The sequence below is a fragment of the Aspergillus affinis genome, assembly GCF_023601865.1.
Source record: "Aspergillus affinis strain CMG 70 chromosome Unknown NODE_237_length_23430_cov_92_359654, whole genome shotgun sequence".
Classification (NCBI taxonomy): Eukaryota; Fungi; Ascomycota; class Eurotiomycetes; order Eurotiales; family Aspergillaceae; genus Aspergillus; species Aspergillus affinis.
Window position 1 is genome coordinate 1 of NW_026516018.1, and position 23,430 is coordinate 23,430.

At 47.8% G+C, this 23,430-nt stretch overlaps 7 protein-coding genes across 7 annotated transcripts; 4 read left to right on the forward strand and 3 right to left on the reverse strand.

Moving 5' to 3' along the window:
* Positions 1-309: 309 nt before the first annotated feature.
* On the forward strand, positions 310-1,118 carry KD926_004856 (uncharacterized protein; the record flags this gene model as incomplete). The annotated part of the gene is made up of 3 exons (XM_053095362.1): positions 310-488; positions 681-747; positions 972-1,118. 3 exons carry the CDS (start codon positions 310-312, stop codon positions 1,116-1,118), a joined length of 393 nt encoding a protein of 130 aa, XP_052949956.1.
* A 1,467-nt stretch (positions 1,119-2,585) lies between these two features.
* KD926_004857 (uncharacterized protein) lies at positions 2,586-6,398 on the reverse strand (the record flags this gene model as incomplete). Its single annotated transcript, XM_053095363.1, has 8 exons — positions 2,586-2,834; positions 3,157-3,573; positions 3,624-3,640; positions 3,724-4,225; positions 4,522-5,712; positions 5,764-5,886; positions 5,942-6,064; positions 6,345-6,398. The coding sequence occupies 8 exons, from the start codon at positions 6,396-6,398 to the stop codon at positions 2,586-2,588; spliced, it is 2,676 nt and encodes an 891-aa protein (XP_052949957.1).
* Positions 6,399-13,788: 7,390 nt separating this feature from the next.
* KD926_004858 (uncharacterized protein) lies at positions 13,789-15,283 on the reverse strand (the record flags this gene model as incomplete). Its single annotated transcript, XM_053095364.1, has 3 exons — positions 13,789-14,735; positions 14,890-14,911; positions 14,999-15,283. 3 exons carry the CDS (start codon positions 15,281-15,283, stop codon positions 13,789-13,791), a joined length of 1,254 nt encoding a protein of 417 aa, XP_052949958.1.
* A 733-nt stretch (positions 15,284-16,016) lies between these two features.
* KD926_004859 (histone H3 K4-specific methyltransferase SET7/9 N-terminal domain-containing protein) lies at positions 16,017-16,616 on the reverse strand (the record flags this gene model as incomplete). Its single annotated transcript, XM_053095365.1, has 1 exon — positions 16,017-16,616. One exon carries the CDS (start codon positions 16,614-16,616, stop codon positions 16,017-16,019), a length of 600 nt encoding a protein of 199 aa, XP_052949959.1.
* A 1,471-nt stretch (positions 16,617-18,087) lies between these two features.
* On the forward strand, positions 18,088-18,525 carry KD926_004860 (uncharacterized protein; the record flags this gene model as incomplete). Its single annotated transcript, XM_053095366.1, has 1 exon — positions 18,088-18,525. One exon carries the CDS (start codon positions 18,088-18,090, stop codon positions 18,523-18,525), a length of 438 nt encoding a protein of 145 aa, XP_052949960.1.
* A 54-nt stretch (positions 18,526-18,579) lies between these two features.
* On the forward strand, positions 18,580-19,534 carry KD926_004861 (uncharacterized protein; the record flags this gene model as incomplete). The annotated part of the gene is made up of 2 exons (XM_053095367.1): positions 18,580-19,021; positions 19,104-19,534. 2 exons carry the CDS (start codon positions 18,580-18,582, stop codon positions 19,532-19,534), a joined length of 873 nt encoding a protein of 290 aa, XP_052949961.1.
* A 2,005-nt stretch (positions 19,535-21,539) lies between these two features.
* On the forward strand, positions 21,540-23,405 carry KD926_004862 (ribonuclease H family protein; the record flags this gene model as incomplete). The annotated part of the gene is made up of 1 exon (XM_053095368.1): positions 21,540-23,405. The coding sequence occupies one exon, from the start codon at positions 21,540-21,542 to the stop codon at positions 23,403-23,405; it is 1,866 nt and encodes a 621-aa protein (XP_052949962.1).
* Between the last annotated feature and the right edge of the window lie 25 nt (positions 23,406-23,430).

Sequence of the window (23,430 nt, forward strand, 5' to 3'; positions counted from 1 at the left end):
AGCAAGGTGCTGTATGGTATGTAGGTTAGGCCAGGATCCTCCACCTCCCTAGTCTGGTTGACAATATCGTTCCAACACTAACCATTACCGAGCACTACCACCACGTCCACAGTCCCCCGTTCCCCTAGCCGCCCGGCCGTGGCGCTAGCCACCCCGTCGATCCCTCGCATCTCTCTCCTTCCTCCAGCGACTTCCACCCATCTGCCCATCAGTCCCTAACCGTTTCCACATACGGCTGGAAAGATAACTCCGGCTTAAGCCGTTTCCTTGTTCTATAATACATCTTCCTTCCAACTTTCCGTGCCTGGCATGCAGCTCTCCCAAACGGTCGTATCCGAAGATGAGAGTGACCGGACAAATGACCTGTCACCCATTTTCTCAGATGAGGATGACGCCTCCGACACGTCGACTAGCGAGTCCGAGCCCGACAGCAGCGATGACCCTTCTGAGGATGACCCCTCTAATGATAATTCGATCTTAGACGATGAGTAATAGCGAGAACTCCCAGCTAAACACTATTTCCAGGAAGCTGAATGTTTTAACGTCTCACGCCTCCGACAGAAACGCTATAGTCCAAGGACTCAGGATAAGTTGGACAAGACTCGGGAATACTGAGATCAGTGAGGAACGGTCGCTTCCTAGCCTTAACGCCCGCGCTAATAGTACAATTTTGTCTCTAGATTCTGCCGTAATGGAAAATATGACCCCGTCGAACGTTTTCGCTGGCTGTCCGACTCAAAGAAGACAGTTCGTTTTCTAAAGACCCTCTTCTCCTGGCGATGGGATCGGCGACGGGGAAAAACGCCGCCGGACCGTACAAGAGCTCTATAGAGACATTCTGGAAGTGGTAGCATCTGGTGTATAAAGCAGAGGTCGGATATAGACTCAGCAAGGATACTATCGTCAAAGTATTAAATGTGGGTAGTATTGCCCAACGGATCTGCGCAAGAACTCTGACTGATAATGTCAAGGTACTAGCGGTTGTCGTCAAAGAGAAGAAACTTAAGCTTAGCCGCCGACCGAAAGCCACGATGTACATCGAAGATGTGGCAGAGTTTGCTCGGGTACTGCTATTAATGACCGAGATAACATTCCAGTGCGGGTGGCTCCGGATCTAACTGCTCCTTTTCAGTTAACTAGCTGCGATTACCAGTAATCGCCCTAGGGCGCTCCTAAATCTGTGCTATCGGGATCTTATCTTGACTTTGGTCCGTAATCCCGAAAGAAGATGACGTCGACTCTTTATTTACCTGACTTTCGAATTTACCAAGACTTTCCTAGGGGAAAAGGAACTGTGAGTATCAGAGGCTTATTGATCTGCCGCTGTCTAAACGTTAAATAATTACTAATAAAGTCGGATAGGAATACGTTTTCTATCCCAGAGATTATCTTCGACCTGATCTTAGTCCTTAGTCCCTACGTATTCCTTTTAGGGATGTTATTCCGCCTTCAAGTGTTCAAGACATTTTCTACCTACGGAAAGGTTTAAGACTGTTCCGAAAACTTATATAATCTCGGCGTTCTGGATGGTCTAGGGCTTCAGGAATTGAAACTCAAAGTCGAAATACTAGATCGATTTGTGTTCTGCTAGGCCGTGCGTAAAGCTAATGGGATCCGGATCGCCGTAGAGGAACAACTGACGGACGGAGCACTACGATATCGGATAAAGCACAGTAGCAAGATCACGGAGTTTAAACAGATTACCAAGTCCTATAGGCTCCAGTACAGGGCCACGAGAGTATTCAATGATAGTTGTGAGTCTCCTTTGCCCAGTTCTTGCCCGTTCGAATCACTTGAGTCCTAAACCTTCTACCTTGGAACAGCGGACATGACAAACGAGGTCCAAAATGTGATACTACAGCATGCTATCATTAACACGTTTATAAAACATTATAGTGTGGGCATATACGTTAATATGTAGGCAATTGTCCGGATTTACTGGCCGAAAATTAGTTAATGCGGTTTGCAGCTTCCATGAGCCGGTTAATTAACCCCCAACGACCGTACAAGCTCGACGACGCTACAACCATTCTCCAACTACGTAGCAAGCTCGTAGGCGAGAAATATGTTGAATTCTAAGCGTGAGGAAGAAACAATACTAATTGCAGTAACGTAATTCCCGGGCAATCCGACCGTCCCGAGGGATCCGCTCACCTCATCAATTTTTACCTTACTCGCAGAACTTGAAGCTATTCACAACAGCACAAAATTAGATATAATTTATTAAACTAAGTTCTACGACGATTAGGACATGAATTTCTAATATGGCCTTGTATACCACATTCACTACACCTTGGTGGTGCACGTTTTTGGGCTCCAGAAGCGAGCGGAGTAGAACTACTAGGACCCCCTTCGTCCACATTCAATTGCTCATTTCTCAACGCCATTAAGACTCTTGCTGCTTGAACTTGGAGACCATCACAAGTAGATATCTGTCGCTTAGATCGTCTCTTTTTCTGCTGCTGAAGCTGACTTTCCGCGCGGAGATCGTGCAATTCCTTTAGCGAGAAGGCAGTCTTATAGATCGCTAATTCGCAGCCCTTTATAAGCTCGTCAAGGACCCGTTTTGAAGGAATTATAGGTGCCTAATCGCCTTGATTAAGCATCTTCTTGACTGAGGAGACCTTCTTGTGTAAATGGCGAACTGTATGAGGTGTATTGATCATTGAGGAGCTTGTTGATGCCCCATGGCTAGGAGGGGGGGTCGGAGTTGATATTTGAATATTTAACTCCTTAAGGACCTCCTTAGGATTGAAAGGAAGTATTCCCGCTGCTCTAAAGCCGCTTTGAATGTTCTGTATCGTAAATACTTGCTTGCGCGCAGCAGGATAGGCCTTAAAAAAAGTTAAGCTTGTCGATATGGTTAAATCCTAAGCGCATCTTTGCTTCAACTAGGTCTCCGTATGCGCGCTTTTAAGGACCAAAACAACCAACATCTAGCGGTTGCAAGAGGTGAGATGAATGCGGAGGCATGCAAATACATATAATATTATTGTCTTTGCATATCTTGTCGAATTGAGGTGTAAGATGACTCCGATGGCCGTCGAGAACTAATAATCGAAAAGACCCCTTAGTCCGCGCAGTTGTTGCAGGAATAAAGCAATTCGTAAGCCACCGGAGGCCTATCTCGTCGGTTGTCGACCCATTTGCACTTACTTCGATCCTCCAATCGTGTGGTAAATCAAGTTCTTCGAACCATCCTTCCATATAGACCTTTCCTTTAAAGATAATGCAGGTTGGAACGCTGAATCCTGTGGAGCTAATGCATTCGATTGTGGTAACCCATTCACGTTGACCTGGTTGAATAAGATGAGGCCTTCCTGGCATATTCGAACGCGTAACTACCTTAGTAGTTGCAATAAGACCCATAGCGAAGCCTGTCTCATCAAATTTGTAAATATCCTCGTCCTGAATGCCGTGCTCGTCTTGAACCTCTTTTAAACGTTTGAACCAGTCCCCAATAACCTTTGGATCCTCGCAGAGCGCCCTCTGGTAGTTGTATCGTCGAGTGAAGCAGCATTTGAGGCTATCATAGTGTCGAATAAATTGTGTGACCTGTGACGAACGGCTACGCTGGCGATAAGAAATCGCGTAAATGTAGGATATGCATTCAACGAAGAAACTAAGCTAGGTTGTGAAGCTAGTCCCGATGGGGTAGTTAGGTCATAGGGTATCGCGAAGGAAGGTCTTCGGAGGCTGGTCACAGTCCGTGACAGTAGCTACCTGCTGTAATAGTCTGATTTTGCTGTTCCTCTTGCTGTTCTAATTGTCGGATCCGCTCGTAGACCTGATCACGAATAAGATCGGTCTGGGAGCTTGCTGTCGGGCGGAAAGACGGCATCACCTGAAAATAATGGCTTTGAGGACCTGAGACAAAGAAGCGCTGGCAGTAGATATTATCCCAATTTTGACACGGCTGTTGTTGTGCTAAAACAATAGAGCTAACGGACTTTCGTGGTCGACCTTGCTTTTGTCGTGTAAACTGGTGGGTTCGGACATGTTTTTGCATCCAATTCTCGGAGCGCGTTACAAACGGGCATTGCCTGCATCGAAGCCCTTGCTCTACTGGCAGGTCTGGGAAGGCGGATGCAGAGGGAGGTAGGATCGGAACCTGTTTCTGAGAGGGATCGGCTAAATCATATTCTTGAAGCTGTTGTTTAAGCTGAGATCTTGCCGTAGCGGAGTCAAGGCCTAGCCATTCTTTGCGATGGCCTTGTAGATAACTCTGAAGGTGCGCAGCTGGAATAGCACGACCGCAAGGCCTGCATATCAGTACTCGATATTCAGGGAGGTAGCGAAAATGCTCCATTGCAGCCTTCCTGTCAGATTGAAGCACGACACGTGAAAAGGCAGTTAACGATAGGTATCGTCGACAAAGGTGAATTGCCGTGGCACTTTTATTTAGACTGGTAAACGCGTCGCGGCGGGGCGCGTGTGGACCAATAGAAATCTAAAGAAGTCGGAGGGAGCCCTCCCTCCTTTAGAGCATTATGGCTCAGGGGGCCGTCGGCTCTCCCATACCGCACATGAGATGTTAAGCTGCTGGCACCGCCGCTGGAAGTCCTGCCGTAACGCGATAAGCGGGATCACGACTACGGTCGTACCCCCGGGCTCGATGTACGCCGGTAACATGAATAGCATACTTTTTCCGCCGCCGGTGGGCATTACTGCGATCACGGGGCTTTCCCCGTCCTGAATCGCCCGTAGCGCCGGTGCCTGCACCCCCCGTAGCTCGTGTTCTCTCCGCTGGGTCATCTGCCGTGCAGCCTGCGCCATGTTCGCCTGCTGCAGCCGGTGCCGCCGCCAGATCTGCTGTTCGGCCGCTGCGTCCTCCCACGGCGCCCGTTTACGTTTCCCCAGTGCCGACGGGGGCTCGAACTGGGCCGATGCAAACCCTAAAAAGCGGTGCCAGTCTGTACTAGATAAGCGGAACATCTCCTGCCGGTGTGCGGTTGTGCCGGTCTGTTCCATCAGCCCCCGGCCGTAAATCATGCCGGCTACGTGCGACGAATGGGCTGCCTGCAGATCAGCAATGTGGCCGAGCCACTGCGTCTCGTCCATAGCCGTTTCGTTATCGGGGTCGGTTGCAGCGCGCTCACCCTCGCGCTGATCGTTCTGGCTCTGAAGAAATTGGCTGCCCGCCCGTAGGAACCGCCGGCTGATCCCAATAGCGATATTTCGGTTTGCGGCTGCGTGGATTGCCTGCCCTAGCCGTCGCTCTGTCTCCTGTTTCAGTACGTCGCGGAACCGGTCCGATGACCACATGCGGCGCGTCCCCGGATCAGGCCCCCACAGCAGTGCACGTTGGTGCTGGGACAGGGGGTCGCGTGGCGCAGGAGACTGTTTTTCTAGCCAAGTGTCAAGCTGTTCGACAAACGGCTGCACCAGCCACAGGTAATATATTATCAGCTTGCCTACCTCCCGCGGCATGTACCGGTGGATGATCTTCGCGTCGTTACTGGCATAAAATCCCTTGTGGTACGCCGTGACCAGCGTGACCAGCCCGTCGTCAATATAGATATTCCGCCGCACGTTCGTTTCGGTATTCACGTGCTGGATGCTAAGCAGCTCGGGGGCTCGAGCGGGCTGTCCGCCAGTAATATGGATCAAAATTGCCAGCTTCTCTTTGAATTCAACAACCTGCTGGAAATACGCCCGGATCTTGGGGGGATGGCAGCGGTGGGTCCGAATAAACTGCGCCTGCAGCACCGGCTCGGCCCGCACGCGGTCAATCAGCTATCGCTTGCCTTCCACGGGCCAAACGGTCCAACTATCCTTTAAAAAGCTCCAGTCGGCCTTCCCTTCGATAGGATTATCATACAGCCGACCCCATAGGATCGCGGGCGCCGGCTGCTCAGCTGAACTGAACAGCAGCTCGTCAGTCCCCTGCCACGTAATATGGCCGGGGATAGTACTGTTATAATGGACCCGCAGCCCGTACGTGCGCTAGTTCAGTAACGTCTGTATCGGCCCGCTCGATCGCGGCCTGCCTATCCTGTAAAACCTGCTCTACCCGGGCCCAGATGATAGCGGCAGGGATTTTTAGAGAGGCTGCTTCCTCTGCCTTTAGATCGATTTAGACGTTCGTGTAGGTTACGTCGAAGAATTAGCTGCCTGCGCGAGTAGTGCAGAAGCGCTGGCAGCTAACTATTCGATCGGTAAGATAGTCACGGAGGCAAGCCTGAGCGCTCCTATTACGTCTAGAGGACGTATAGCTTATTTATACCCTCTAGGATTTATAGTCTCTGTAGGGTGTATAGGATCTATATCATATAGGGTCGAAGGAGGATATCAGTTAGCGGACCCTCCAGTGCCGGCCGCCTAGAGTGGGCTAGAGGACGTACAGTACCTATAGAAGTTGTAGGATTACTTGTCGCTAGAGAATATATCGGATCCATCTTATTTGGGGTCGAAAGAGGATGCAATTATAGTCCGGTCAATAGGTAATCGAATAAAGGGAAATAACCTGTAATACTCGGATCCTTCAGCGCGATAGGCTGGAAATTTAACTACCCCTGTTTCTGTCCTGATTTTATAATAAGTGCCAGGGCTAGAATATTACATCCTTAGAGTTTTTGCAACTAATTCTGGGATAACTGTTTAGTCAGAGAGCTTACGTCTTTGAAAACGGGAAAATTCTGCAATACCTTTAGTTATACACAATCGGAATTTATTACATTATTAACTAATCCGAACTTTAAAATCAAAACCCATTTCTAATGTTTATTCGGCGTTAAAGTAAAATATACGATCCTAGAGGATAGCTAGGGTCGTCAATGATTACACCTGTAATATCTTATCTAATATTATTCCGTCATCTTCCTCGCCTTGCTGGCCAAAAGGAGATACCTTTTGCCCGTATATATTTACCGTCTTTTCGAGAGCCTGTCTCGCGATATTTTTGAGGATAGCGCGTTAATCTTTCTCTTACTGAACGTTCTAGAAGATATAGTTGTAGACTATCGGGCTTGTTTGACCGATCTTACGGATGCGGCCAAAGGCCTGCGTGTAATTCGTACTGCGCCAGTCTATCTCTATAAGGATCAGGTTTACGGCGCAGGTAAAAGTCAGCTTACAAGAAAAAATGTTAGTCGTAGTCACAAAAATACCAGGACTGCGGGCAGGCTCATTTTTGTAAATGAGAGTGATCCCCGTCAGTAGTTCCTGGAACTTATTTACTTAGAACGACCGGTTTGCAGCGTTTCTTAAACCGAGATATAGATAGTAAACAGAATAGTATTTACGGATCGTCTAATAACGTTAGAGCGGTCGCTAACACAGAGACAAAAGGTTGGGAAAAACTGACAAGATATACGATAACTGCTACAGTCAGATTTCGCGACAGAATTATTATTTTGCGCAATTAGCCGGTATCGGGTTCGATATCCAAGTTATTAATGATTTGCTGAAATGCAACCCAGCGGGACGAACCACAGAGTATCGTATCAATCTAGGAAGTCAACCAGCTGTTCTCCGGGTATGGTAGAATATCTTCTGCCTCCATGCGTTCTACCGTGGTGAGGATATTCGTAATAGCCTTTCTCTGCTGTTTTGCATGGCAGAACAGACCAAAGATGTTGCACAAATGCGAATGGTTTGCGTTATACTGCTCAGCTTTACCTTCAGAGTGCCGCGGTTCACCGTGTACATGGCGTTATAGATGTTACCGAAGCAGATATCACGTAGCTGTTTGATATTATCGCGGTCGGTATGGTCTAGAGGACAGTCGATAGGGTGCACAACTTGCTCGGGAAAATCCAGGCAAGTATAGCTGAATCAGATAGATTCTTGCGTCTGTTTCAGAAAGTTGATCGCACGGAAAAAGGTACTGAGGCTGTCCAGTATAATGTCAATCTGGATTATATTTCTCTTAGCGGAGGCAGTGTCGAACTGCTTCCCGAGCTGCCGGAACAGCTGATAGTTTTTCTTGCGAATATAAAGATCAGTCTGCTATTGCCGGGTTTCGGTAAAACGCATAAATGCTGTTAGGTTTGCTGGGGACAACGTACAGAGCGTCACGGATAAGAACTAATACGCGGGAGCCTAACACTCTGCTAATATCGTTAATGTAAGAACGATAGGAGTAGTCTCGCTATACGTAATATAACACTTGTCGCGAAACGTCCGGCCGATCGTAATACGATAGCTAATGTTCTATACCGGAGCCTGCCTCGTAAGATCTAGGAGAAATCTCTGTGTCCGACTTATCCAGTTAGCGAAACGGCTGTTATAACTTTGGAAAGTCGTAAGCAGGATAAGCCAGCCACAATTATCGCGTTTAAGATCCTTTCTGATTGGTGCCAGATCTCCCGATCCTCCGGGCTCATGGTCCTTAGGCGGTAGCGACTTACGGTCGTCTTGTAAAGGAAATCTTTTCACTTCGCTAGGTCCTTTGAAAAGAACTGGTCGGTCCGGTTGTCACGCGTCTACTGTTTCTAAATCAGGAGATTCCGGTGGGACTCCCGGTATTCTAGGACGAAAACTATGTCACAGATGTAAACGTCTTTCGTGTTAACAATTAACTGCCACTCATTGCACCAGGTCGCAATGAGGCTGGCATTGACAAAGATGTAGTTTGCGCCCTTGCGGATCTAAGAGAGAACATAGTTTTTCGCAGACAGTCGATACGGATACTGAATAAAGAGATTGTAATCATATCTGCAGGTTTGATAGTCTGGCTGAAAGGATAGCTAATCGCGGGCTCGCTGCAGCGCAATTTCAATCTATCGTGCCGTCAGGATTATCAGGTAGGTCACAAGAGTCTGCTAAAAAGAAACGATTAGTGAGCAAATATAGAGTCTCGCGAAAGGAAAATAACTAACCTTGTTAAACCCAATATTATCCGCAAAAAAACTCCCGTTCTGCAGGCTATTTTCTTTTCGATACAGTATCTATACTATACCGTACAGTCAATAAAGGTAGGGATATCGCCCAAGATAGATTCTTGGGATAGAGATCTTGGCTGCCGTATTCTCTCTTATTTTCAGCAGGATTCTATACTGTCAACCGTATGTGACCGCTAGTCACATAGGAGACCTTCCTAGTTGATAACTACCGATCCCCGAGGATTATGCAGAGTTTTCTGCTATTTCTATGGTTCAAAAGTTATGTCTCTTCTAACTGTCTTTTTAGGCTAGATTGCTTATTAGTCTTCATGTATTTAAACCATCGTTTGCAGCTAGATTGAAAGAATCAGACCTTCATCATTCGATATTCCTACGGGTACATTACTAGCAATTACGCCTAGAGAGACGGCCAACATATACGTATAATACGCAATACTCTATACTTCCGGGTCGAAATTGTCGTAACGTAACGTATCGTTAAATATCAAGATTCTGGTTATCAGTTAGCTCGTACTATTTCCTGAGAGTTTAACTTACTTTTCCGCGCTATCTAGATTATCAACAATGCTTGCGATATCTTTATTGCTCTTGTGATCGAGCTCGCTGCCCCTGTCACTGGTAACTATAATCATATCGCAGGTTTCTGGATAGAGACAATGCGTAGTTAGGAAACAGGTAGATAACGAAAGGATATTATAGGTACCGACGGGAAGAGAACAATACCGTTTGTTCGTACAGTATTTGCAGCCGGGGGCATCAGTTCCGCGCGATCTAGGAGCACTACGGGTCTAGCCTTGGGAGGAGCCGTCGTAATATCCAAGACGAGGGTCTTCGGATGCGGGTCGAGGGTAGGTTCGTCGGGCACTTCTCTGGTCGACTCTTCAACAGCGGCACAAGAAGGCTACTTGTCAGACGACAGCTCGGGTTCAGTAACAGAGAACACTTTTTCTGCATTTTGGTAAGTACTTTCGTTAGTATCTTTACCGATCTTCTGGTTAGAATCCTAGTTGGAGCCCCTAACAGAGAGATTAGAGGCCAGAGGCGTCAGGAACCTGCTATCATTTAATTACCGGCAAGTAATATCCTTGTACCTCCGTGGTTTACCGGCAGGCATACTAGCCCGCTCATCAAAGCAAATAGATAAGGAGAGAGGATCTTTTCCGCGGCGCCCGATATTCGAATTAAAACGAGGTAGGGAACCGTCAGGTCTAGAGGCGGAAAGGTCCATCCGTAGCAAAGATCTTTCGATAGAGTCTAGAGAGATCTCGGGCCGGATCTCGAAAAGCTGGACGGCCCCCGTAGCCTTTAGAAATACAAACTGCAGGCGATAGAGAGAGGAGACTGGTCTTATCAGGCTCCTATTCGGATCTAATGAATTTATCTTCTTACATTCCGGGCGGAAGCAACATTCGTTCTAAAAAAACTGGAGCTATCGCTCGTACGCGACGTGAATAGGCCGAATAGGCTGCCTAGATACAAGCTAGATATTATCGTAGAGTAGAAGAATGGGTACTGTCTCCCCGATAATGGTAGGATTCCCTTGACGGCGGACGTAAATGTCGATACACAGGATGTACAATCCGGTAAAGGTATAGGGTAGGATAGCAAAAAAGAGTGCAGCACAGGCTAGATAGAATCAGTAAGGTATTTCAGTTAATCCGTCTATAGAAATATCGCTATCAGAATTCACGCGACGGTTATAGTCGATAAGATTAGACGTTAGACTCTAGCCGTTAAGGCTAATGGCGTACCTTTTCTGATTGTAACGAGTGCGGTAGTGCCAAAAACGCTTACGCCTATCAAGTATTGAAGATCGAGATCTTTTGTCGCTGTTTGAGGGCTTGTTACTGTCAGACTCTGACTCGTAGCAACGCTGCCTTCGTCTAAGACGATTGCGTTTAGAGTGACGGGCTAAAGATTTAGCTGCCGCTGCCAGACGATCCTATTTTTTCAGCTAAGTGTTCCGTTCCTTGATAAAGATCTGGTAAAGAAATCTTATAGCTCTGTCTGCGTCGGCAGCAAAGCTTATTCGGATAAATAACAGGAACTCCTCGATACGGTCCTTTAGGTATCTCTCGATTGACAATTTGGCACAATATTTCCTAAGGTTACGTATCGGAGCGAACTCTTCGTTAAAACGCTCTAGCGTGTTGCGAACTTGCTCCTGCTCTCGAGGGTCAGTTATCTCTAGCGCTTCTAGATACTATCTCTTGCCTTTCAAGGTGTTCGACTGGCGATCCGCCAAGGAAACTGATAACGGGAGCATAGTTTAGATGGTAAAGAGCGAGATAATAGATTAAGATCACTATATAAATTGATTGAAACAATCAGCGAAAGGCTTAGGGTTGGTGTGACCTCCTGAAGTTAGGGAACTTCCCGGTGTGGAGGAACGTTCCAGAGGTACATTCCGGTTAGTTAGTATAGGATCTAGGGACCCTCCGGTAGGCATCCAGGAACCTTCCTGGATGCTCTGCAGGCCTTCCTGCCTGAGGCAGAGCCTCGGGCAGTATATAGAGCCCCTACATCCTCCCTTCTAGATAGCCTTTCTTCCCCATGGGAAAATTCCTTGACTCAGGGTCAGAAACAAACTTGTCTTATATTGAGCTCTTTTGTAGACCGTCACACCCATACCATGGCCCAGAAAGCCCAGAAAGCCCGATTACAGAAAAGGCGCCGATCAGAAAGCACCAAAGCAAAAACCCAGCAAAAAAACCGCCTTAAAAGGAGCATTTTCAAAAAAGCAGCCCAGTATAGTCTGGAATGTGAGTCCGATGTTTTTGTAATGATCAGAACCAGAAAAAATGGTCAGCGGTTTGTTTTCAATTCTTCGGTGTCAGAACGCTGGCTACCTTCAATGCCGGAGCTGGTAAGTGGAGATCGTTCAGTTCTCCAGTCAAATTACAAGTTTAACGAAGACAGAATGAATACTATCCCGTACCAATTATTGAGAGCCTAGAAGATATCGTTTCCAAGTATGATGATAAAACACAGTTGGCTCTTAAAGAAATTGGTTCGACATACGGGGACTCGGAGGAAAAAGATGCTGGAGCAGCTCATAAGGGATGAAGTGTGGGTGTCACGAACTGTGACCTGCCTCCAAAGACGTCCCTTCGCAATGCCCTATGACCTAAATATCCGATCGGGACTAGCGTCAGAGCTGTCCCACACATATCGTGATCAGCTCCTGAATAGCTTCACAACCTAGCTTAGCTTCTTCGTTCAATGCCTATCTTACATTCTTGCGATTCCCTATCGTCAGCGTAGCTGTTCGTAACACTATTCGTTCTTGTATCGTTCCAGATTCTCGCATATTAAACAATTGCGTTACCGTTGTTACTTATTTCAGAACTTACATTGGACTCGCTGGTATCACTAATTTGCACTTCTACTCTATTTCTTACAAGCCTTAACGTATTTCTGTATTTAATAAGCGAGGCGCAGCAGCTCCTTTGCTGCTTGTCAGAGATTGATACTGAATCTTTGCAGAAATTTACTTTCTGCTGTTTTATAGGTCTGCTTTTTTTATCTCGAATCTGTTTATATTTACGAATATATTCCTGTAAAATGCGCACGCGAGATACTTCGTTAACACAGCTAGTATTGTTAAGCTTGTACAGTTATCAGGGGTTAATTAACCGACTTATAGAAGCGGTAAAATGTATCAACTGCTTTTGGGCTAATAAATCCTGGACAATTGCCTAGGTATCAACATGTATGCTCATACTGTAGTATTTTACAAACGTATTAATGCTAGCATATTATAATATTACATTTTGGATTTTATTTGTTACGCTCGCTGCTCAAGGGAAGAAGGGTTAGGACTCAAACGATTCGAACAGGCAACAACTGGACAAGGGAGACTTACAGCTATCATTGAATGCTTTCGCGGCCCCGTACCGGAGCCCATAGGGCTTGATAACCTGTTCAAACCCTGTGATCTCGCCACTGCGTTTCATCCGATATCGCAGTGCTCCGTCCGTCAGTTGTTCCTCCACGGCGATCCTAGGCTGCGACCTCACCCCTTCTGATCAAGCCTACAGCAGTTGTTAGAAGGGTAGCCTTAGTGGGGGAGGTAGTACAGCTATGCCCTTACCACTTAGTATAAGATGCGATTGAGCAGTCTGGAAAGATGAACTAGCACATACTAAGCTATCTAGATGAGTTGCAGTCTCTGTAGAGCTTCCCAACCATCCAATGTCCAATTTGCAAAGCTTGAATTCCTGTCTTAATATTAGTGTAAATAGATTAAGCTAAGATTTCAACTTGGATACCTACATCATTCGCTCTATTTACCAGATTCTTAATCCGGTCAAACCTGTGTAATAGAGTTAATCTTAGGTCCTGGTCGCATATGGCACGTTGTAGGTTGCAGTCGGCCTGAGTGCACTGTGCATAGTGGGATTCCATGTTATAAACCTTCTGGGAGGATGAACGGAATTCTCGTGGTAAGAGTTTGTTCTCATGGAGGGAAAATAGCCATATATAGTGAGGCGAAAGGCTGTGTGGAACCCAATGGTGACCTGAGACCCAAAAAAGGCAGCTAGGATGGTCTTTGAGTTTCCCCACAGTAACTGACCTTCCGCAGCGGCCGGTCCACATCCTGAGGGAAACAGACATGGGTGCCTGCCAAGAATTTCCACAGCCACAAATCGCTTACCGGTTCACACACGAAAAGCCCACTACCGAGACGTGATGACGTGGTTGAGATATCTCCTTCTTCCTTGCAACCACTCAAAAATTTGGTCTTTCGGGAGCTTTTCCTGAGATATCCCACAGTCTCACCTGCGGCTGATGGTTACCGCTTGTCCGTTCGAATATATCGTTCCAAAAGAGCTTTCATAGTAGAAGCAGCAGTGGCCGAAGCGTAGTGCTGCCACTTCTTATTCTTATGATAGTCTGCATAGTCACAGACGCCTTTAATGATGATGCAGGGCATGTTGTCCTATACACCCGCCCCCTCCATCTCAAAGGCAATGATGTTATCGATTGCCGCAATCATATCTCTATCCTCCCCAGATTTCATGACTGTGTCCCCAGATGCAATCGGCCCAAAGTGTATAGCAGGCTTATGCGCGTTACCGCTGTTCTGATTGCCTTTTATACCTGCAAGTCGCTGCCTTGGCACTAGTTGGCTCTCATCGCATTTCAGTTCTGTACATGTAGAGTCGAGAGCGTCTTCACAGACAGGATCCGATTTGCCGGTACACCGGTTGCAAATACGACAGTTTTGATCTTCGGAATGTTTATGACGATAGGTAGGCTGAAACAATCGGTTTTCCACAATATCAGGAGGCTCATATTCCCCGTCATCGACTTTCATCTGAAGGTCTTCAAGGTGGTGCAGCGTTCGCGACTGGAGAAGGTGCAAGAATCTCCGCGTCTTTAATGTTGCTACAAAGGCGCGGATATCCGCATTGGCTCTCCCAAGACTGTCCTGCAGCGTATCTTTCCTTCTGAATTCGTCCGGCAGACGTCTCCCAAAGTCATATTGAATTACATATTGACTGATCACGACATCATCCAGCAATATCTCCTTACCTTCTGCATTCTTCGGGACAGCGCCGCAAATGCCTACAAGCAGAGCAAGCTGCACTCCTCTGTAGCTGGAACGGAAGTTTGCTGCTGCTCCCGCTGCGCTGGCTTTACCCATACCCGGTAGGAGGGCAAGAACCACATTGTATTTGCCTATCCTGCCAGTTGTGTAGGTGTTTTGATCCCCTGAGATCCTGCCGTAGCGATCGCCATCCTCGTCCCAGTATTGGTCGAAGAGCGGGGTAACGGCGTTGAACTCAGTCTCCAAGGCGCATATTATCCCTATTTCAAATTCATGGCGATGGGATGGTGGGCATAAGGGCTCGGTATCATTATCCTTGACTACTACAGGAGCTGCTGCCGCGAGACACTTAAAATTAGCGAGTACACCAAATGGCGGAAAAAGAGTAGCAGACAGAATCCGCTACTGAATGTTAACTATGCCAGCATTCTTGGAGAGGGCGATAAAAGGGGGTACATTGCTATAACCCACTCGAAGCTTGGGACTTACCCGACTGAAACTGAGGCGCAAACTGCCTAAGATTATTAAGTACTCTAGCTCCAAAGAGAACATTCCAAGACAGACTAGCAACCATTCCTGCCTGGCCAACGAAGCTTACTCTCTTGTTGGCGGTATCGATCTGGATGTTGTTGATATACCGAGCACCAGTTGCCTCCACGGTCCTGATGGTAGCGCCTGCCGTGTTTGTTTGAACCACTGCCATCGACACCCGATTGTCAATGTACGACAACGGCCAGAAAATGCAGTTTCCCCACAACAACACGGGATATGAGGATATCGAACAATCGATGTCAACGGCGAGCTTTGTGCCAGATAGAGGGGAAAAGTTGCTCGCATCAACGTAACTGATGCTGGGCTCGCTACCCTGTCCAAGCGACGACATTTTCCTTCGTTTAACGAACTATTGGGAAATATGAAATGAATTTGATTGAGGAATCATGAGCTCGCTGCGTCCGTAGGGAACTAATATTGGATGATGGACATTTATGTCCTCAGCGCATGGTTCGTGTACAGGAGTGTTTGCCTGTTCCACTAAGCATGCGTAGAAATAAGGTCGCTCTCTTCTTCCCTACCATGGGTAGCCTGGTAGTGAGGGGTATCTCGACTTAGTGCTGAGTAAGAGGGGCAGTTTCCCTGTAAATTTTGCCGCTGTCATGCAAGGGTGGTGGGAAAGATAGCTAGCAGCTGAAACGTGCTAGGGATACGAGGGATAGATGCAGATCCAATTGGCTCGCCTTTACGTTGTTTCTATTATTTCTTCATCCTGGCTGGAGTCTTCTGCCGCGCTCAGCAGTGATGCCCAGCCGATACATTCCGGTTCTAGAAAACAACTACTATGTGCCAATATCACTAGTTCACCACGGAGTTGAGAGTGTTGTGATGGCCGCGAGGTCATTAGTCCCGAGCATAAGCCAAATCCGAGAAAGGAGTCAGGTATGGCCTGAGTATCTGTTATCTGGTCTTAAATACTCTAGAGAACCAAATTGTGCTAAGCTTCTGCTTTGACTGTGCGGTAGCAACTACTCCATATCAAATTCAATCTGTTTGCTTTCCACCTGCATATATTCCTGCTCAGGGTGGCATGCACAACTCACAGTTATATGTATATTAATACCTCAACCCTGGAAACTTCCATTGTTCCAAGTCCTATGTCTAACCGTCCCATTTGCGTAAGTTTTTTTCCCGCGACCATGAGGAATACAATCGTCCTTGAGATCTCTTTCATATATACGCCCCGTTGACCAGCTAATGCGCCCTTGTCCGTGACCTGTTTGAGTTGTGGCATTCCAGGTTCCCGTATAATAGTCCCCGTTAGGCCAGCGCTTAGTGAATCTTTCATGCAACTTGTTGTTCCTATAGATCCCGTTGGTAGTTTTGCCATCCGCTAAAGTATGCACTCCGGCACCATCTCTTTTCCAGTTAACGAAGTTACCAATATGAGTGCCCTTATCTTTGCTTCGCAGCTCTCCTTGACCGTTCGGCGCATCATGACGCCACTCGCCGTTGTAAACGTAGTTCGGAAACGAATACTGGCCCTGGAACCATTGTTGACCGTTTTTCCACTGTCCTTCATAGTAGGCCTTTCCGACGTTATAAAGAATTATGCCTTGGCCGTCAGGAACTCTAGAACCATTGGGCTTGACAATCACGGCACCAGTGTACTTGCCCGGCTTTCCCGAGGTGGTCCAGGGCAAATCGGTCACATAGGTTCCCATTATAGCAGCGTTCGAATCTGCTAATTACTCTGTTTTTAAGGCGGACTCTGGGCGTCGCCTACTTGGACTGGAACAGAAATACTGCCAATCTTTTGGGAGATTAGCACATTTGTCGGAGCTGGAACATGCCCAGCGGAGCTGTCTATACTCACACGGAAAGTATAAATAGTGCTAAAATATAGTTGACAGAGATGAGATGTGAAGGGAGACAATTGGCATCGCCCCACTAGAACAAAATGGACATGACTTGCCTTTCTGGCGAGAAGTGTACTGGTCAAGATCGAACGATGAATATCAGGCCCTATATTCAAGCTCCTCATTTTAAATGCGTGGCACAGGCCGCCAGTGTTGCAACGCCCGTGATTGCGGCTGAGGGGTGAAGACACGTGCACGAATCTCCACCACCTCTTCACCAGCTGACAACATGTCAGGGCTTGCATTGGTTTAACTCAAATTACTGATAGTTGATAGAGGCTAGACCGCCACGCCACGGATTATCTACTTGCTGTTGTGAGCTTTGTGAGCTACAATCTGTGTGCAGTCGAGTTGTGGATGGATATTGAATCAACCGGACAAGGCTGGACATTTGCATTGCATGCAACATCCATCGGTGTAGTTGTTAAGTATGCAGCAATTTATTCCATCCCGTTTTACTACTCGGAATCAGGCACAGAGGAGAGCTGAATACCCTATCCATAGCCCACAGTTACTCCGTATATGCGCACAAATGTATGCCTGACGGACAAGGCTGAGCTGCCCAACACTTTGTTAATTCTTTGTATTCTTGTATTTTTATTTATGCCAATACTATTAGCCTAGTTAGCGCCAGCATGTCAGCATACTTGCATTAAAGCCAGCCTCATACTGAAACTCTCCATACGTATCCTAAAAGGTCGGACCTTGAACTCCTCGGTAGTCACCTTAGTCAAACCTTTCACGGGTAAACTTCGCCGATCCGAGGGTCGAGAACCAGGCGGTTATGAGACTGTCGATACCAGTTATCTCAGAAATCAGAACCGCGATTTCCCACCCGGCACAGGGCCCGCCCGCCTTCATCAGACGTATCGTCTAGTACTTTGGCTGGGCTTACTGACTGACTGTTGATGAGGCATAAGCCTAGCCAATGATGGCCAAAGGGGCTTTCGAGCGCTCATGATCACTCTATACAAGTAATGGAAACCCAGGTGATCAGCTTGGTATTTTCCAGCAACGGGGAGCTTTTCCCCCTTTCCCATCCCTGCAGTGTGGCTGGCTGATTGTACCCCGCTTCGGACTTCACCGTGGATCTGCGACAAGAGAGGCGGTAGGTGAGTTTCCTTCATGCTTCTAGACCAACAGATACGAATAATCCGAACGAGCTCTTCGAATACTCATATCTATTTCTCACACAGGGCACCGGGCCCGGGACCAGGGACGCCAGTCCACGGCCAGCCTCACCAAACCCGATCGCTACGGGACACGTGTTGCTACGATGGCAACACTCAACTCCCAACCAGACGGCCCTCTACAAGCCGCTCTACTGGAGACAACTACAGCAGCCTCTATTAGGGCTACCGAAGGCCAGAGGATCTTTAGCCCGATAGCAATCTTTCTTGACAAGCACCGGAGCCAGCCAGGGCTTGCGCCTCACCAGCGAGGCGCGCTCGACGCGCTCAGCAACGACCTGGCTGATATAGCCCAACGCCACTTCAGTGCCTATATCAGCGGAGTTTCTTCGACCTTGACTACGACCCCCCCTGCCCCTGCCCCTGCCCCTGCTTCTCTTCCCCCGTCTCCCCCTCCATCTCGCCCCCCCTCCGGTCTTGCTCAGTCGACGTACGCGACAGTCACCCAAACAACCAAGGCCAAAGGCCCTTCTACGTCTCGGCCTAAGGCCAAGCAAAAGACTATAACTCCTGCCCCTGACTAGCAGCCCGACTCCCGCCTCTTTGTACGCCTCCCACCGAACCATCTTGCCAAAAATATGGACGCATACGCTATCTACACTAGCCTCCGTTCCCATCTAGGCACCAACAACAAGACACTTAAGGGTGTCCAGTCTATTAAGACAGGATTCGCCCTTCTGCTTTTATCTCCCGAAGCTCTCGCAGCCCTAGAGGCACAGAAAGAGGCTATCACTACCTTCTTTACCAACTGCCAGATCGAGCGAAACTCTCGCTGGATCTCGTATCGGGTAACAAACGTACCGAGAAAGGTCGGCCGGCTAAATGCAAGCCAATACTCTCTGATTCCCGTCGATCCGGAGATACTATCAGCTGAAATAGCTGAAATTACCGGCTTTACTCCAGTTGCAGTAACCGAAACTGTCGCTAGCGCCTCTGATACAAATACAATTTCTTCAAGCTGGTTTGTCAACTTTCCTGAAGAAAGTAAAGCCAAGCTGCCTATACGACTATCTCTTTTCGGTATGATTACCAACGCCCAACCTTTATCCAGAAAGGTTAAAATTTCGCAGTGTAACTGCTGCTGGAAGTAGCATAACTCCAGATCCTGTGCACGTAACCCTCGATGCCGCCTCTGCGGCTCTACTTAACATACTGAAAAAGGTCACATTAATTATTGCGCTGCCGCGGCTTCTCATACCTGCCCCCCAAGATGCCTACACTGCTATGGTCCCCACCCAGCAGACTATAATTAATGCCTTCTTCGGCCCAGCAAGCCAGGCGCTCGTTTCACAAAGGCCCAGCAGGCTGAGACCCGCAAGACTTGCTCCGCAGCCCTCTCTAAGGCACGGACTGAGAGCAAATGCTGCTCCCAACCTCCAGAAGCCCCTGAAACTGGAATCTATGAAGCCTCGCAAGAACAGGATATGTCTATCGACAGCTATCCTACAATCTCTCCATTCCGCCCATAAATCCCTCCTTAACAAGGACCAGCGGACTCCTTTCCAGTTACAGCCAGAGCAGTACGCTTTATAACACTATTACTACAAAACCAGTTTGGAACTCTTACGAATGAAAAACTATAAGATTTCAAAATTATCAGACAGATTCTCTTTCAATACTTTAGCTGAACGTGGGCCGCCACGAGACAGCTCATGAAATTACCCTATCTTAGGCATATTCCAACAACATCGACATTATCTTGATACAGGAACCCTATATATACAGGGACTATACCCGCAAGATTACAAAAGGACATCCCTCATACGAATGCTTCTCCCCAATTGACAATTGGGTAATAAGCGGCCGACCCAGAGTCCTTACCTACATTCGAAAGGAAAAGGGTATACAGTCCTCTCAGATACGCCCAACTTTAATCGATCAAGAAACCTTATCAGGCCTTCTTCTACTCCAAATCTCTACACGTTCGGGACAATCTACTCTGATTTTCAATATTTACAATGCTCCCAGTGCTGGATCTTCGATAAGGCCTGGTAGAGCCGTTCAGGAACTGATCAAACTTCCTGACTCTTACTTTACTCAACCAACCCTGCTGGCAGGCAATTTTAACCTGCGATATACCAGATGGCAGCCCTCACTCCAGCGAAGCCCCTCTACCTTGGCTAAACCAGCATCTGAATGGCTTGATCAACAAGGACTAGTGCTAATCTCTGAGGTTGACACCCCTACACACATAAAAGGCAATACCCTTGATCTAGCCTTCGCATCTGGCTCTCTTGCCTTTACAGGAGTACATACTAAGGTTGCGGACTACCTAGATGCTACATCAGACCATTACCCTCTTCTTATTACCCTCCCCTGGAGACAAAGGCACCCAGAAGTCTCTCAGAGGCTTAAATATAGTACCCTAGACATAACCCGTTTTCAAACCCTCTTAACCCTGAACATCAATTCCCTTCCAGCAACTGCACACTCAGAAAAGGAACTTGACTATCTGGCAAGCGAGATTATTTCAGCTATCTATAGTGCATATGAAGCCTCTGCACGCAAAACTAGACCACAGGGAGGGGGACACCCCTGGTAGAATCCAGACTGCAAAAAAACACTCTTGGAATATTGCGCAGGTCTCTTCTCACAAAAGGACTTCCGCCGGGTAGTGAGACAGGCACAGCGAAATTACTGGAAAGAAAGAATAAACTCAACAACTACAGCCAAAGAAGTGTTTGATATGTCCAAATGGCACAGAATAACAGGATCTTATCGCAGTCCCCCATTGGCAGACCTTCAGCAACCAGAGAACCCACCAGCAGTAGATATACAAGCCAAACGTGATATTTTAGCCCGCAATCTTCTGCAGAACTCTGCAGAGGCAGGAAATATACCACTTGATTTACCAGCAGTCCTATCCAGGACCCTGCAATTCCCAGAGATAACAATGGCCCAGACAGAGAAAGCTATCTTGCACGCAGGAAATATAACTTCAGAAAAAGATGAGCTGCCGACTAGCATACTCAAGATAGCATAGCCTATAATTAGAGACAGAGTTCTTGCTCTCTTTCAGGGCTGCTTATCAATAGGCTATCACCCGCAATGTTTCCGCCATGCAATCCTGGCAATTATTCAGAAACCAAACAAGGCAGACTGGTCTAGCCCTAGGTCGTACAGGCCGATTGCCTTTCTCTCAGTCCTAGGTAAAGGCCTGGAACGCCTCCTAGCGCGGAATATGGCATGGATTGCAATCCATCATAAGATACTTTTCAGCCAACAATTTGGGGCTCTATCTCTTCGCTCAGCAGTCGACCTGACCACATGCCTACTGCATGATGCAGAGTTAGCACTGAATTAAGGAAAGACTGTTTCCCTACTGACTCTCGATATCAAAGGAGCCTTCGATGGGGTCCTTCCTGGGAGGCTAATCTACCGATTACGCACGCAGGGCTGGCCTGACAACCTGATTCGCTGGATAGCTTCCTTTATTACAAACCGCGCAGTCCAGATCCGACTAGATAGCGAATTAGGGCCCATAATAGACATACTCTGCGGCCTGCCGCAAGGCTCACCCATATCCCCTATCCTGTTTATGCTTTATATAGCCCCATTGTTCCTGCTGGACGAGCCCATGGCCAGATTTGGCTATGCAGACGATACAGCATTTCTTGCAATATCACCTACTCTGGGAGAAAATTGCCAAACCCTATCAAACTCTCTGCAAGAGGCCCTGGACTGGGATTTGTCAGAAGGGATAACCTTTGCACCTGACAAATATGAGCTGCTACATCTCTTACGGCATCAGGCAGATCAAACCCCTAACATTACACTCTCAGTATCTGTAGGCACTGTTACAATTAAGGAAAATATAACTCGCCCGTACCTACGCTGGCTGGGGATTCTCTTTGACAAAAAGCTCAGTTTCAAATATCATGTCCGTGAAATGGCTTCAAAGGCTTTAACTGTGGCAAATGCACTCCGCTCCCTCAGTAATACAGTGCGAGGGGTCAACCCTTATCTCATGCAGCAGGCAATCAAGGCCTGCGTACTCTCTAAAGTCTACTACGGCATTGAAACCTGGTGGCCAGGTTACTCTCGCCCTGATCCACGCACAGAAACAGTCTCAAACCGGGTCCAGGGACACCTGGATAGAGTGACCAAAGTTATACTAGCAGGGGCTAGAGCAGTTCTCCCAGTTTACCGCACAACTCCAATACCAGCTCTCTATCGGGAGTCGGGGCTCCTACCAGCAGAGATTGAGCTAGACTATAGAGTTGCTACTGCTGCAGTCCGCATACGCCGCCTTGACCCCTATCACCCGCTTCGCAGGAGAGCAGAAAAGGTAATCCGCATAGGCCTTAAGAAAAGCCGTTTTGCGCGCCGCGTACGAGCCCTGCCGAAGTCAGAACAAATAAACCCTTTGCAGAACGCCCCCTGGCTGCTGCAGGAGTCGCGTGAAGCAGCCCAACAACGGATTAGAGCCCCAGCAGGCCAAACCAAGGAACAGGTGGCCAGCAGTTTCCAGAACTTTTATACCTATCTTCCCCAGACAGATATAAAGGTCTTTACAGACGGCTCAAAGCTAGCAAATGGAATGGCAGGCGCGGGTTTTGCCCTATGCCAATCGGGAAAGCTATACCAACAGTCTTCCTTTTCTCTAGGCCCCAACAAAGAGGTCTTTGATGCAGAGGCCGAAGCAGCACTAGCTGGAATCAAAGCAGCTCTTAAGCTAACTACAGCCTACCTTGCTACCAACCTCTGGATCTGCCTAGATAACCTAGAGGTAGCCACACGCCTTCTCTCAACCTTTTCGGGGTCATCCCAAGAGGTCTTCAATACCTTCCAAGACCTTGTCTCATCCTGGTCAGTACGGGAACGATATCTATACACCGGCAGCAGCTCCGTCCGGATCTGCTGGGTCCCTGGTCATATGCAAATACCAGAGAACGAAGCAGCAGATCAGGCTACCAAAAAGGGAGCAGGCATACTCTCTTCTCTTGCAAACAAACACTCGTATGCCTCATTAAGGCGGCAGACAAAGGATGACGCTATATCTGCCCTTCAGGAGTACTGGCAGCTTAAGGCCCCGCAATCCTACCAGGATCTCTGGATTGCCAAATCCCCCAGATGTCCTGCAGAGCTAAAACTCCCGAGACACCTCCTCGCACGGATTCTAGCGGCCCGTACGGGTCATGGAGATTTCGCAGCTTATCACGAACGTTTTAATCATGAAGATGCACACATTCTCTGCCGCTGCGGAGCAAGGAAAATCTCAATCCACTTTCTTTTCTGCTATATCGCTAAAAGACGCCTGCCCCGACTCCTAGGTTCCCCCTCTGAGACAATCCCCTTCCTATTAGGCACCCCAAAGGGCGCGGCCAAGTTAGCTGCCTGGCTAGCTGAAATCCGCTTCTTTGAGGATATCTGTACCCGATCTCCCTTACCTCAACCAGACTGAGGCCTCCCCCCCCCCCAAAAAAAAA